This window comes from Halichoeres trimaculatus, unplaced genomic scaffold, assembly GCF_033239565.1.
Source record: "Halichoeres trimaculatus isolate MK-OKI-2021-1 unplaced genomic scaffold, fHalTri1.1 fHalTri1_scaffold_15, whole genome shotgun sequence".
NCBI classification, from domain to species: Eukaryota; Metazoa; Chordata; class Actinopteri; order Labriformes; family Labridae; genus Halichoeres; species Halichoeres trimaculatus.
In genome coordinates this window covers 24995752-25011992 of record NW_027437193.1, presented here as the reverse complement: position 1 = coordinate 25011992, position 16241 = coordinate 24995752, and the positions used below count along the sequence as shown (strand labels likewise).

General features: G+C 40.6%; 1 protein-coding gene across 1 annotated transcript in view; it reads left to right on the top strand.

Moving 5' to 3' along the window:
- Positions 1 to 16241, top strand: part of hs2st1a (heparan sulfate 2-O-sulfotransferase 1a) — a 40173-nt gene extending 23932 nt beyond the window's left edge. Inside the window, exons 2-7 of the mRNA XM_074688743.1 lie at positions 8725 to 8978; positions 9093 to 9178; positions 9739 to 9877; positions 10072 to 10169; positions 13036 to 13193; positions 15181 to 16241. Coding sequence (XP_074544844.1) covers positions 8725 to 8978; positions 9093 to 9178; positions 9739 to 9877; positions 10072 to 10169; positions 13036 to 13193; positions 15181 to 15404 — 959 coding nt within the window. The 3' untranslated portion in view covers positions 15405 to 16241. The remainder of the gene's footprint in view (positions 1 to 8724; positions 8979 to 9092; positions 9179 to 9738; positions 9878 to 10071; positions 10170 to 13035; positions 13194 to 15180) is intronic.

Below are 16241 nucleotides of genomic sequence, written 5' to 3'. Positions count from 1 at the left end.
TTTTTTCTTATAGACTGATCATGTTTAAAGAGGCGGCATTGTGCTGTTTTTTGGCTTTTTACATCCATCTGGTACCTATTTAGTAGCTTTAATGATCTACAGCTCAAAAAAAATCCCTGTTTTTCTCACACATTTTATAACTCAGTCCTTTTTTGATGACTTTCTTTCTCCTTTGACTTCTCCATCTCCTCGGACTGCTGAATGAGAGCCTTCATAGAGTGCAAATGTTGCACTTGAGTGTTGAACCATCAGGAAAAATGTCTCAGCTGGAACAGAAAGTCCACCCAACAATCACACTTCATTCTTTTGTGTGCCAGTCGTACCCTTTTCTAACAGAGAGCTGATTTGAAGAAGTGTTTGGAAGTGAAGTATTGATGTGTAGCTTTGAAGCCTGAAGGATGCTTCTCTGAGTGTTTGTGTACCTCTGTTCCTGCCGTCGTACTGAGCTTGTTACAAAGCTCTGAGAGCGTTTTAAATGGACCAAACACCTTCACAATCACTTAATGAAAGCGCATCCGTTTATCTGTCTCTTTTTTCTCCAGCTCTCTGCAGCTGCCAGCAGAGTTAAACGCTGCACAACAGACTCCTCTCTCGCAGTGTTTCATATTCCTGTCTTAAATCACTATGCTAATGCAGGTTCTGTTCTGATAAGTCAGCCCTGAATCCCCCCTCCGTCAGCCTGACTTTGTTCCTGTTTCCTCTGATAATCCACTCTCTACTAAAAGGATCTGAAGACTGAATTAGGATAATTAGAAAAGCAGAAGTGCACCATTTATTCAAATGTTCTTGAGTGCTGCAGTGGTGACATAACTGCAACCCCCCACCCCTCCAAACCTGGCACTGCAAAACAGCAGAGTGCATCCAAGTCTTTATAGAGAGAAGAGGCAGAAACACCATCACCACCAGCACCAGCAGCAGCAGCAGCAGCAGCAGCAAACTCAATTTTTATACAGCAGCAACCTAGATCTCCTCCTTGTCATCCTTCATTGATTTTGCAATCCAGCAGCATCCAAGCAGAACCATACAAGCCGTACACCTCAGTCTGCCGCTGATAGCCAATCTCTATTACCCACCTAGCCCAAGGCTTCGGTTCGAGGGGCAAACCCTCTCAGGGGAAGCAGAAAGAGGGAGAGAGCTCCGACTGGCGGATCGGAGCGATGATGGATTTATGAGCTGCTTAGCGAAAAAGGATCATCTTCTCTCCCCGCACACTTTTTATTATCCCATCAGATCTGACGCGATAGCAATAATACATGACGGCCTGTCACATTGTGAAGATCTGCCAGGGAATATGAATGATGATTTCAAATGCTTGCGTCTAATCAGCCGCGAAATTGCTTGGGTAAATATGTAGGACTACAGACGCTCCGTCTTCCTTCTGTCCCTCACCCTGAATGAAACTCACAGTAATAGGCTTGTAGTTGTCACAATGTTTAAGACCCGTGTTGGCTTCACGGCTCATAATTAGCTTTTAATGCACAGAGACGGCTTGAGGGGGGAAACTGACGGAAATGTGGAATGAAAAGAGGCCTGCTGTGTGGCCATAGTGATTCAGGCTTTTGTTCTCTAATTAAATGACCTCTGAAGGGAGCGCTAAGCCTAAGTTTGTGTGTGTGTGGCGCCCTCTGATATGGAGGTTTGTGCCAAGTGCATTCACTCTCCCAATGAATAGGGCGTCGACTACAAAGCCTAAGGAGCCCTCTCCGTGCCCGCTTCGCCTCCTTGTTGCTTGTTGGAAATCTGCCACAAAACACCATGTCTTTAACAAGTGGTTTCTGGGCCTCTTTGCTCAGTTCAGGACGTGGAGTTAGGAACACAGTAGCCCTTGGTCTTTCTCTTTCTCCCTCTGTCTCCCACCTCCTGCAGAAAATAAGCTGAGAGACTGGCAGCCGTCCTGCCCAACCTGCTGCACAAAGCCTTAATCTTCTTTGTTTATGCCAGAGTAAAGGTGGAAGAAGCTCACATCATGATGCACGTTCTCTGGGTTGGCTCAAATGTGACAGTAATTCAAAATAAAAACAAGACTATAAATTAAATCCACAGCCACAGAGATTGAAATTGAAGCTGTAAAATGTCATTAAAGCCTAATTTGGTCTTCAATCTCACTTATGCAACAGTTTCTTCCTCTCGGCACAAAGATGTGTTTGGAGTTGAATCACAGCTTTAAAACAACACATTTAAGTATTTTATATCTCTCAGAAACAATGTGCGGATAATCCTCAGACCCTGCTGTCGACAGTTTTCCCTCCAAGAAGTCGTTCAGAGGAAAGTAGTTCCAGTGAAAACAGTTGACAGTGAGGTCTGTGGATTATCCAAGAACACTGTCTTCTCAAACCACATCCTTCTCCTTCTTCGTCTTGCTATTTTGTTTTTAAGAACTGCACACAGAAGAAATCAAATTCATTTTACCTCTTGGATAACATTTGAGAGGTAGGGATCTGAGGATATCTCAGAAACCTCGACAAACCACTAGAGATCAGTGAGAAAGTGCTGCATGTTTTATTTTTTTAGCTAAAGCATCTAAAGCTCCTGAGCACTTGAAAAGTACCATCATTAAACATTTATGACTGGTTGAGTAATAATCAAAGTCGGTCCTTTCTATTCTTTTTTTTACAACCAGCTGCTGCTTCATCACATGCAGGCTGGTCTCGTCAAAACTGAAGTTTCTGTTTCTTTTCCCACAGTCAGTTCATGAGAAGACTAAACTTCATTTAGAATCAGTGTTTCTCAAACTTCAGAAGTTTGTCTCAAATTTGCTAACTTTTTGTTATGCTTTGGTCTCAAACCAACTTTTGACACCAGCAACTCCTCAGCTACAAAAATCTTTTTCATATTTACCACAGAGTTGCCTGTCTCGCCTATTTGCTGTAGTTTACAGTTTATCTGGACCATGTTTTGTGTTAACTGGCTTCATTCTTAGGACTAATGGGCCCAATTCATGAATACCAAAAGAGGGGAATCAAACATCACTCTGATTTGCTGTCTTCAAATAAAGGTGAGAAGCGATGCCAGTTTTGCTCATTGGGGCAGGGCTAACTTGTACAACAGATAGCTGCACTCAGAGAGTTTCACAACTAACAAAAGAATCTGACCTCTCACTTCTTTTCCACCAAGCGAGCTCCTCTTTTCTCCTGATCCAAATTAGGGATCCAGCCACTCAGGTACTTTTATAGGTATCAATCAAATTTAGTCAAAAGTACCGAGGACCGATTCATGTAAAATCAAAAGGTTCCATGTTTAGGTACCTGAATGCATCTTTGTGACTGTGAAGGAGAGGAAGAGAAGGTGATTTTTCCATGCTGGACATGAAAACAGCATTGCAAGTTTATATACTGAAGAATATGTCGAATTGAAATATATATATATATATATATATATATATATATATATATATATATATATATATATATATATATATATATATATATATATATATATATATATATATATATATATATATATATATATATATATATAATAAAAATAATAATGATTGTATAATAAACAAATTTATATATTTTTTTACCACATAAATACAAAAAAGTACCGAAAATTGGTACCATCGTGTACCTGGCATCAGTATATCAAAAATGAAGGGTACCCATCCCTACAGGTCTCAGACAGTCTATTACAGTCCCACTACTAAGTGGATCTGCTGAGCCTTTTAAGGCTTTTTTTTCCACCTAAATGCCGTGTCTGACCATAACACAAATAAAACCACACATGCAAGTAAATTACATGAAAAGTCAAAGTAGAAATACGAGTACACGCAAGTTGTTCTTGCCAGGCGGCATGAATGATGCTAAACAGGCAGAGAAAATTAAGTCCGATACACACATGATTGGTGAATTCAGGACATGCTCTAGTGTCAAGTACAGATTGATCCTTTCCAGGATCAGATCTGTGCATCCCTACTCCCTAGTTAGGCTCCAACAGACAGTTAGGGTCAAAAAAAGAATGGAAACGATAAATAGTGCACCATGGGAGATGTATGTAAGTTGCTGTAAAAAACTGCAGAGAGAAACTGTGATGACAGTAGAGGAGAGGAAAAGATATTGAGCAGTCCCAGCAGTCTAGAAAAAAATGGGTTAGTTTTAAACTGTTTTTTTGAAGCCACCATCAGCACAATCCATTTCTGCTTGTTGACACTTTGGCAAAGGAGCTGGTTTCTGTCTCAGGCTGGTTTTCAGAGCAGGACAATGATGACAGGTGATGACCCCACAGTTTTACTTCATCTAGAGGTGTCTTTTTGCTTAACCATTCACTCACTGTACACTATCCTTTAGATATTGGCTATAACTCATCCTAGCTGTGTTTACACTGACAGTTTTCTTTCAGGTGAAAATGTTGCACTGGCTTACCCACCCAACTTGTTGGCCACTACATTGTCTCTATGCTTAATTTTGGCCCATAACAAAAGTGGACATTCATAGTGTCATATGAAACGCATACAGCCAGAAACGTCCAGACCAAGTGCTTTTATGGGAGATCACGAGGGATGCACCAATCCAACTTTTGTGGTTCAAGTACCAATACTGATACCAATACCTGAGCTTTGGTATCAACTGATACTGATACTGATCTGATACCAGTGTTAAAAAACAACCTGCATTCCCTACTGTTGGATAAGACCAGTAATGTTTTGGGTAAAAGGCAAAAAATGAGTGTATAATGTACAAAAGGTCTTTTCAGTTGTAATCTGCCCTGCAGACTGGCAATGCAGCAAAAAACAAAGCAAGTGCATCAGAGTAGCATTTCAAATCAAGGAGCAAAGAAAAAAAGGCCTAGAGCTGTTTGCCTGGATCAGTACCATGGATCTCTTCCCACCGATACCAATCCAGCTTTGAGGGGCACGATACACCGATACCACCAATCGGTATCAGTGCATCCCCAGAGTTTACCCCAACAACAAACTGAAAAAATCACTGATGTGGCTCAGCGGTGTAGCCGGTCATCTCCCGATTAGAAGGTTGGGGTTTGATCCCAGGTCCTGCTGTCCACATACTGAAGTGTCCTCGGACCAGACACTTGCCCCCAAACTGCTCCTTGTGCTGTGCCATCTGTGTGTGGATGGGATTAGCTAAAACTGATGGGCACTTTCAAAAGCAGTCTCTGCTATCAGTGTATGAATGGGTGAGTGTGACATTTAGCGAACGAGAGCTCAGAAGACAAAGTCCATTTTTCCCTCCTCTCAGTCCTCTCTTTTTCCCTAAATGGACCGACCAGTTTGTTCCTGTTGAGGTGTTTACATGAAGCATTTTTGTTTTCATCTGGCTGTTACACTGTTTATTTGTGGCTTATGCAAACATAGCTTGTTTATCTGTCTATCTCCTTCAAAATAAGGCCAAAAGACTGGATTTCTTTCCCCACTTCATCGATGGGAATGAACCTTAGGTTACCTAATAAATGGTTCAAGCTGAATTTAACTGCATCAAAGTGATGAGACACCATGGCTCTTAAGGCAGGCTTTCATCTGATGGGTTAAATGAACACAGCTCAGTTAGAAAATATGGTTTACATAACTATTTTGACCTTTAACATATTATCTATCACAGCAAATATGAAATTTTGTTTTTCCTTTCTGTAAAACTGTTCTTATTGCAGCCCTGAGTTTAAAGAAAACTATTTGGCAAACAGATTCTTTAATCAAAACAGCGACTGAAAGAGACTGAACAGCTCTTTCAAGTGAAATAGACATGCAGCAGAGGCTGAGCGTTTGCTGTTTGTTTGTCATCTTGGACAACGTCTTAAATATCAAACAAAGTCAGCTTCACGGAAAGGAGTAAACATCTTTCTGTTTTTCAGCCTTTAACATTCACAAACTGGGCTAATCTAATCTGTCAGGGTCATGTAAGTGGATTAATGAGATTGGATCAACAAGCAACCTCACTACTGTCATTAGATTTGGTCCCAAATATGTCTAATCCTGAAATGTGGCCTTTTTTATTCAGACTAACCTTTTAAGATAGCTCAGTTTGCTTTTAGAAATTCTTCTGTGAAATAATTTTAATAACAGAAGTTGTTTGAGAAAAGTGTTATCAGGGCCGATGAACAGTGACTCTGACTTTTTATTTCTCCACTCTCCAGAAGCTCTAACGTATTGTCACAGGCTCTGTTTTCGTGGTCCCACTCTGTCTCCTTTCACTGTACACCATCTTAAAAATAATCCTGAAAGGACATTTGAGCCGAAGCGATAAAGTTCCAACATAGCAACTGTTATTACTGTTGTTGTTGGCCTGTGCGTGCTTGGGACAGACGCGTGAATGAATGTGTCCATTACAGTTGTCCAGCATGCTGACAGCCCTCGCCCGTTGCAGCCACCTGGCACGTCTCAGCACCAGCAGCCGTAGAGAGCGTGAAGCAGCGCGGCTCCGACCGTAACCAGATCCAGTCTTGATGAGTGGAACATTAACAGCTGCTCAGAGGAGTGTAAGAGAGGGGGAAGTGAGAGGATTTCTGTGAGTGTGTGTGTGACTACGTGCGTCCGTAGAGATGAAAGAGAGAGGCCGGCGGATTCACAGATGACATCTTAATTGGCCTCCGGTGGCAGATGCCAGCAAGTAAAGCCGGGCCAGGCCAGGCCAGGCTAGTGTAACAGTGTCTCAGCAGCCAGGCAGAGCTTTAGGCAGGGCTTATGGAGGCCCACTAGATCCACTGCGTGCTCCCACGGGTATTAGGTCCTCACACACACACATACACACATACACACATACACACATACACATACAGAAAAAAACTCTTTTACTTCTTCTCCTTGCTCCATCCTTCCTGCTGAGCTCTCTGAGGCATTGTCAACACCAGTCAATCTGAGGCCAATTCAGACGCAGAAAAGCTCAGGGCGACAAAGGCTCGATCTTCTTTGTGTTCAGTCTTTTCACCGTGAGGCACCGAGGACGGGTTTTTCTGAAGCCTCATTCGGTCTTTGCATCAAAATCCCCCCCTCAAACCCTGCCCTCCTCACTTATAGTGTATCAATGTCCCATAAATGTCCAGTCAGCGACCAAGTAACCGTAGCTGTCCCGTCTCAATCCCAACCTCTAACCCTTAGCCTCTCACCTCCCGCTCTTCACCTCCTCACCCTCGTTATAAGAACCTGTCCTCAGAAGAATCCAGGTCTAAAAGAGTCTGTGTCTGAAGCACACCCAGCTGAACTCCATGGTAGCACTCTGCTACTTTTCTGTTTGATGGAAAAGTGGAGCAGGCAGACACTTCACCCTGCAGTTTAATAAGGGAAGAGAAAGAAAAGGTGGGATATTAAAGTTGAATCTGATTAGAGAACAAGAGAGGTGGTGCAGCAGCGTGAAATAGGCTGCTCACAAAATGATTAACTAATATTCCTGTTTGACATTATTCTTGATCCTGGCTGTGAAGCAGGAAAGAGGTTTTTCGCTGTCTGCTCTCTAAAAGAGATCATGCTCAGATGAAACTGAAATCTATTTTTAATCAAGTTACTGATAATTTCCTCACACAGCGGTGATTTTCATGACGAGGGAGGAATACTAGTGTTAAGAGGGAGTTTTCTGTAGCAGAGCTGCAGCTACGGCTGGACTCAGCAGCTCAGTGTAATCTGAGCTCAGGTTAATCTTTGACCAGTATGTAAATATCTGGGGATGTGGGAGCAGTGGATAGCAGTGTTGTTGCTCAGTTTATCTTTTTTCTATAAATGAAAGGTACAGCATGAGCCATTGAGGGGTCAGAGGTCAAATTAAACCCTTAGGCCTGGTCCAACCTTGTATGACCAGCAACCGACTGAAATCTTTGTTAACTGTCTTAAAAAAAACACACAAAACCGCAGATCCTACACAGGGAACTGGTCTCAAACACCAAACATGAACATTTTCTGTTATTATTGTGGCCACAGGACGTGCTTGTCAAGTTATTTTAAGATACTGAAAGAGAACAAAAGCTCCTCTGCTGAAAGAACATGACAGCACAGCGGGGAAACAGTATCTTTGAGAAGTGCGCTCAGCTCATTTAGAGACTGTCTTTTCTGACATGAATCTGAAGTTATTTGAAAATAAAAAAGGTAATGGAAAATAAAAGCTTAGTCTGACATGCTATCAGTTGGCAAATATACATAGTTTTTCTTTCCCTAAGTTAATATTTCTTTACTGGTTGTACTGTTTACCTCTACCAAGGAGGTTGTGTTTTTGAGAGAGTTTGTCTGTGAACAACATGACTCAAAAACTATCAAACAGATCTTGATGAAATTTTCAGGAAATGTTCAGAATGGGATAAGGAAGAAGTGATTAAATTTTGGAGGTGATCCGGATCACTGTCTGGATCTAGGACATTTTAAAAGGAATCTTTATCATTGTGGGATAGGGCTGTTTTCACCATATGTGTATATAACTCCACCATAAATTGTCAGATTGTTTTGCAAAACAACACAAGATAAGGTCACCATAATTTCTGACAGATGTAAAAGTATGATCCAGATCATGGCAACATTCTGGATACTAAGATCCAGAATATGAAATACGAATTGGATCATGATGATTTTTAACACTGTCAGGAAACAAATTATCATACAAACCTGCAGCTAACACCAAATTGTAGCAGACAGTCTGCTGAAAAGGAGTATAACATTAAAGTAGGACTAAAGTGTTGGTGACAATCACAGTATGCTTGGATATATGCTTGGAAATATGCAAAATATGGCGAAACAAAGTTATACCATCCTTACCCCTGTGTGCTGTTTCTTTCCCTCTGTTTTTCCTCCAGAACGAGCCATCGCCAGACATGAGGTGCGAGAGATCGAGCAGCGGCACACACAGGACGGCCTGCGGGAGCGGGATCCATCAGCCTGGTTGATGTCAGACAGCGAAGAAGACATCGTCATCATCTACAACCGAGTGCCCAAGACAGCCAGCACCTCCTTCACCAACATCGCCTACGACCTGTGCGGGAAGAACCACTACCACGTCCTGCACATCAACACCACCAAGAACAACCCAGTCATGTCCATACAGGACCAGGTCTGACACCTCACAGGCTGTTTTTGTTTCTTAAACCCAGCATGAACATTTCTGTTACCATGTGGGAAACAAAGTAGTTGGAATGATGTTGGTTTTCCTTCTGTTGTTGTTCAGGTGCGGTTTGTGAAGAATGTAACCGAGTGGAGAGAAATGAAGCCAGCCTTCTACCATGGACACGTCTCCTTCCTGGACTTCACCAAGTAAATATAACATCCTGTTTGGGAAAGGCTTGATCAATTAATGGTAGAGAAGGTTAAAGAAACCTTTCATTTAACAGCATTTGTACATGTGTTGAACATTATTTTCTCATGGTTAAAACTTTTCAGTGAAATATGCTTTCAGTTTTACAACAAACACTTGTTAAAAACAGACAAAGCTGATGAGTGGTACTGCTCCTGGCAAACATAATAAGAAGATAACTGACATCTTGTCTTCCCAGCATGAGATAGAGGTGTCCTTGGATGAAATAAACATCCTTCTGCAGTTTTTCTTTCACACAAAACTTTGTTGTGTTGATTGATTCTGTAACAAAGTTTATCCACGTTGTGGTTTTGTGCAGCTGACTCCCCCCTGTGGCCACTTGCAGCTTTGCATTCACAGGATGGTGAAATGATGTGAGAGTAGCTAAATTAAAATTAGTTTATTTTCTGTTCATTAAAGAAAAAACATCAAAAGACCTTTACTCCTAACTGTGTCTGTTTCTCTGTTTTTCTGTTTTACACTCCATCTCGTTAAAATCTGTGACCAAATTATCTTTCAGGTTTGGAGTGAAGAGGAAGCCCATCTACATAAATGTGATCCGGGATCCAATTGAGAGGCTGGTCTCCTATTATTACTTTCTGCGCTTTGGAGACGACTACCGGCCGGGGTTGAGACGCAGGAAACAAGGAGACAAGAAGGTTTATAATCCATAACTGCTCTTATTCCTTTGTCTAGAGAGAGACATTAGTTTCTCTAATTTGGTGTAGATTATGTTGTCCTCATGACGTTTATGGACATTGAAACTGATGTGCTTGTGTCTGTAACACAAACTTAAATACTCTGTCCTTTATCTGATGACTCTTGTGAATTTCTCATCCTGTGTCTGCTTTAGACGTTCGATGAATGTGTATCAGCCGGCGGCTCAGACTGTGCCCCTGAGAAGCTCTGGCTTCAGATTCCCTTTTTCTGTGGTCACTACTCTGAATGCTGGTGAGTGTCCAGACACCAGACACAGCATCCTGCTCAGACAACACTTAGTCATACTCATAATGTTAAAGTTTGGAGATTTCTTGCACGAGAAAGCCTCTTTTATCTCATTTACCATTTTAGCTTTATTTATTCAGAAAACGGGAGAGAATACAGATTTTTCAGGTCAGTAAATCTCATTAAAGACTTCATCAGCAACAACAATAACAGGATCTGACTGTGAGTAATGTTGGTGTCAACAAAGCCCAGAAATGTTGCAAAAGTTAATAACACAAATCACTTGTGCCAATTAGTGTTTACTACATTATAATGATGATAGACGTTGTGGTTTGTGGGTTAATCCATCATGCAGCATTCTGGTGCTTCAGAGCACAAATACACCATTAATATAGTCCACAAATCCAAACTATACTCCAGTTTTAGTTATTTTTGACAATAGTTTTTTTTAACTAACTCTTTTTGTGTTAAAGATTAAGTTTTCTCCTTGTGATGTGTTTTACTTTTTAGTATTTGAAGCCTAAATCTTCTGATTCTGATTTCAGAGGTATAGATATAAATCATATTATATAAAATAATCTTTCAAACAGCTTGAAAAGACTTTTTGGCTGGAGCAGATAAATGAAGGAAATAATGATTTTGATTTTTTGAGAGTTCTCCTCTAATCACTTAGTCTTAGAAAATGTGATTTAAAACTTTCTTAACAGCTTTGTGTCTGAATATTGGAGTTCTTATTTCAGATAAGAAAGCATAACCTTACCGGAGTTATTGTACCAAACAGCCTCAGGCTCTGCTTTGTCTGTCCTCCCTCATCCTCCTCTGATCGTTGTGACTCATATTAAACTAGAATTAAAAAGACCATGACTCACTTCAAACACTGCATTATTCTTTGAAGACTTTTTGTACTTGTTTTCTTTTGCAACTAAGTCACATGTCAACAGTTATAACAGTCTCAAGCCACTGACGCCTTTGCATTTACTGTATCACTCATCATGTTTGATAGAGTCACTGTTCTTTGTGCTGAGGACCCTCCACTCTGTTTTGTAGGATTTGTTGAAAGTTGAACATTAATATCATCCTTTAATTATCTCGGGTGGTTCAGAGAGTTCAGGGATCTGTATCCGTTAAGTTTCATAATTCTCCACTTTACAGTTCTTCTCTATAACTTCTTCTCCACTCATCCTCTCAAGGCCTCTCTCCGCTTTGATCCGCTTCCTCTACATGATGATCGTATCAATCTCTTTCTCTCCGTGGCCTCGCTCATCCCTCTTACCCTCCTTAAATCTCTCCTTCAGTCTGGCCTCTGTTTTTTTCACCATTTACCCTCCTGACACGGGGAAGTAACTAAAGGTCTGAGAGTAAAGGATTCAGTGGTGTAGTGAAAAAAGACTGACTTAAGATAAATACAGAGGCTACTGCCAGTTCCTAAATGCTGTGTTGAATAAGCCTTTGCCAGAAAATACTTCAGAGGTGTAAACAACTTCCTCCCTTGCTTGTTATCTACCTGCCTGACCGTGGAAACATCTCAAAAGACCTCCTCTTCATTCCATCCCCCACAGTCCAATTATTATGTGCAACTTTTACTTTTTTTTAGGAAACTGTCTTTCAGTCCTTTGGTACTTTGATACAAATCAGAATACTCGATGCATTTCAATGTCATGAAATTTTCTGTGAAACTGTTCTATCAATGTATCATCACATACCCATCTTTCTGTCTTTAAAGTTTGCTTAATGTTTATAATTTCTGTTACCATATTTTGTCATATTTGTAATTATAGACTGTAACAGGTGAATGACATGACATCCCTCCAAAAGTAAATCTAGTTTTTTAAGCTACCCCCACTGAGAGGCTACAGTAGAGGGATTATTTGTTTATCAACAACGCCGGATGCGCGCGCGATTTGGGTGCAGAAGCACTGCGGATTATAATGGTTTGTCAACTGCCGTGGAGGAGCTGACCACCGAAAACAAAATATCATCACTTATACGGATGGTAAAGAGCTCCCAGGTTTGTGAAATAGCAGTGAGTGGACATAAGAGATCAGCAAGTGGACAGATATTAGGTGGACAGACGTTTTTAGCAGAGATCAAGAGAGCAATTTAAACACACAACTGTCACTTGATGCTCATGTCTGCATTATCCTGGACACTTACCAGACTGTGACAGACCAGGACGTAAACCTGTGTCAATAAATCAGAAACCCTTCTCAAAAAAAAAAAAAAAAAAAAAAAAAAAGCACGCTGATTGATGAGTCTGAGACCCGTTCATAATAAAATAATTAAAAAACTACGTCCAGAGTTAATTATTTACCCGCAGACATCGCTGGTGTTTCAGTGTAAAGTGTGACCGTGTTAACTGGTGACTCTCGGCCGTTAATCACTGATACTGTTGGCTGGGGGTCACCAGTTAGCATGGTCGCCATTAACACCAAAACACCTGTTGCTCTCTGACGGTCAAATCTTGATAGACGTTGTCTCTGTTGTGTAGTATCGTTTCTAGAAACTGACCACAGAACAACCGTACATTTTTATGTTGCTAACAGGTTGAATTAAGTGTTTAAAAAACGCTAACTCGTCTGAATGAATGGAGCTAAACGCTGCTTCAGCGGTTAAGATGCGTGCGCATCTTTATAATGACGTAAACTGATAATCCCTCTCCCTCCTCCATGTTAATGAATGAGTGATTGCTCTATACCTGTAATGCTAACAGGATTCACCAGAAGAGCACTCAAAATGAAGAAATAAAATATTGTCATTGTTTGGTTTAAATTCATACCCAGAGCACTTAAAGATTTTATAAGCTCATGTTATGGTTTTGTGTTGAGCACTTGAAAAATTAGCCCAACATTGAAGTGTTTTTCTCTGCTTGCAGGAACGTGGGCAGCCAGTGGGCTCTGGAGCAGGCCAAATACAACCTGGTGAACGAGTACATGCTGGTCGGAGTAACAGAGGAGCTGGAGGACTTCGTCATGATGCTGGAGGCCGCGCTGCCGCGTTTTTTCAAAGGAGCCACTGATCTTTACAAAACAGGTGCCGTGTCTGCAAAACATCTAAAGCGTACTTGCTGTTGCCTTGCATCTTTTTGTCCCTCGCAGCAGTATTAGCATAAACTGAGAGGAACCTTAATGGCTCTCTCACATTGCAATGCCAAAGCCTGTGTGCTGCGGTTGCATATTAGCAGTCTGAATTGGTCCTCTGGGAGTTGAATCGTGATCAATATGCACTCATGCCTCTTGCTGATGTAGTTACAGATTAGTTACAATGAGAGCAGCCAGAATGAATAATGGATAGCACAGAAGAATTAAATCTGACACGGATACAAATGTACTGTGACTCCACTGTGATATTAATCATTTCTAGCAGCAGATAAAGCAGAGTACTCAAGTTAATCAGGTTTGTATTTAATGAAATCAAAGGCTGAGTCTGTTTCAGGAGTCTTATGGGCTCAGCTCTCATGTTTCTTAAAGACTTGCAATATCTGTAGTCTCTATGAGCTCTCAGAGGTGACTTGATCTTCAAATTTTGCAATAATTAAATATTAAGAGGGATGTGGATCACATCAAACAGGATCAAAAGCTGTTCACACTGGCACAAAATTAATATCATATATTTCTGAAAAAATATGGTTTCCTTTTTTATGAGAGTGCGATGATAACGTTTATACCAGCTCATGTTTGTGCTATTTTTCAGAGTAGAAACGTGAGGAAATAGATAGTCAGGTTTTAGCTAAAGGAAACAAAAGTTGCTCTACAGTATTTTGTGAAGTTCACTGACTGTTTTAAACCGTAAAATCTTGTTTTATCTTGCCGTGAGCTGTACTAAGCCTGAGACTTTCCTCTGGTTTCAGAAATTTGTTGTTGTCTCTTTTGGTTGAGGACCTCAGTGTGACAGCCAAACCCTGTTAAAGTTTCTGATGGTTCTTAAGCGTTTTTACAGACATACCAGGTTTTTAAATATTGTTCCATGTCTTTCTGATTAACTCCAGCTGATCAGGAAAAATTATTAACTCTGAAAACAAATTTAGGTATTTCATACTTAGAGCCATTTTCACTTATTCAAAAAAAAAAAAAAAAAACTTTAGATTCCTTGGCATTTACAGGCTCATAATACGCATATCAAAAAAGTAAGCAAAAACCATCAAATTCACTTCACTATTTTTATTGAGCTGCTTTTCTTTGGGATGTCTGACAGTCATATTAACATCAAACTACACTGTGCCAGTTCAGGGAAAGACCACAAATGAAATGTGTGTAAAAGTCAGCAGCATTTTCCTTGACAGCATGTTTTTGGAGGAAATAGATGAGCATCTTATTTATGTTATATCTGGGAGCTCACAAAAATCAGCCAACCGCCCTCCCTCTCCAGCTCACAAAAAACACCAATGTACCAAAATGTGAGCTTAAAAATATTCTAACATGTGAAACAGAAAAATATTATGATGACACACTCGTCAAAACTGTAGAGTAATCTAATTTTACTCCCTAACATGAAAAAAAAAAAAAACTAAAATGAGGAAATAATTTACCAAAAGAAAATGCTCCACTGCTACCAGAACTGCTTCATAGATTTAGAACTTTTAATCAAACTTTTTAAAAGAAATTACCCAATAAATCAAAGCTTCCAAGCACTTCCAGCTCTTACTTCTCTTACTCATTCCAAAGTCATTTAAAAGCTTCATGGCTTGCTTCCTATATCCACTACTTTAGATTATGATCCATACTCCCTGGGACATAATAAGAAAAGACATAATAAGATGATCTATCAATTAGTATCATATTGATTTATTGTTCGATTATTATGTGGAGAGTCCATGATTGGTTGTAACACTTGCGAAGGAGTAATCGTGCCTCTAAATGAAAGAAAAGCACAAACAACAGATCAACTACTACAACATACACCTACATTACAAGGAAACTACTCTAATGATAAACTTGTTAAGCTGCATGTGTGTGAAAATGATGAATCACTAAGTTCTCAAACCTATTTTCGTCTTCCTTTTCCTTTCCTTTACTCTCAGGGAAGAAATCCCACCTGAGGAAGACCAGCGAGAAGAAGCCGCCCACGAAGGAGTCGATTGCCAAGCTGCAGCAGTCGGCCATCTGGAAGATGGAGAACGACTTCTATGAGTTTGCACTGGAGCAGTTCCAGTTTGTCAGGGCGCACGCTGTCAGAGAAAAGGATGGAGAGCTGTATCTGCTGGCACAAAACTTCTTCTACGAGAAAATCTACCCAAAAAACTGAAGAGATTGAATCGAGGAGCTCGGAGAAAACACTTGAAAAAAAGACAGAGAGTGATAGACTCCTGGTGACTGTGTGGCTGGTTTATACGTGTGAGTGAGAACATGATGTGGAGCTGCAGAACAATCTGGACTGTTGACGCAGCGATCAGGCTGTTTTTCTGGTGCAGAACCAGAACTGGATGAGAAGACCGAATTTCATCAGCAGCTTGAGTTCCCAGCAGCACCCCAGGGCCTCTGCTCCTCGTCACTTTCATTAAAAAGGTCGTCCATGCAGGGCGACGCTGCCAGCACATGTTGGTGGACAGATTTTCTAACAGCTGGTTAGACCTGGACTTCTGATTGGCTCCGATCCTGCCAAAAAATGTCATCAGCTCTGTACTGTTTGGTTGTGTTTGGTTGTGTTTTAACTCTTTACTATGGCTGTTTTTTTGTATGTGAAGACGGTGACATTTTCCATGGTGACACAACATCCCCATGCCCACCACTACTACTAACTTAAAGAGGTTTTAAGTGTAAAAACTGACTGTTGTGCTGTATCATTGGACTTGAATGAGAACTTTTGAGGTTTTTATGAAATAAAAATCCATTGTGACCATATTTTCCAGGATAGGCGTGTATATTTTATACTGTCCTTGATGAAATGTACAGCTTTTACTGAGTTTTTCTCCTTTGCTATATTGAAGGAGGATGCTGCTGCTGCTGCTGCTGCTGTTGCTGCTATACATGCGTTTCCAACCAGCTTGACATTCAGTTTTTTGGTATAAGTCAACCATTTTATACTGTTAACAATTCATCATCATAACAATAAAGTTACAACGTACCCTTCCTTTGGTTTTTG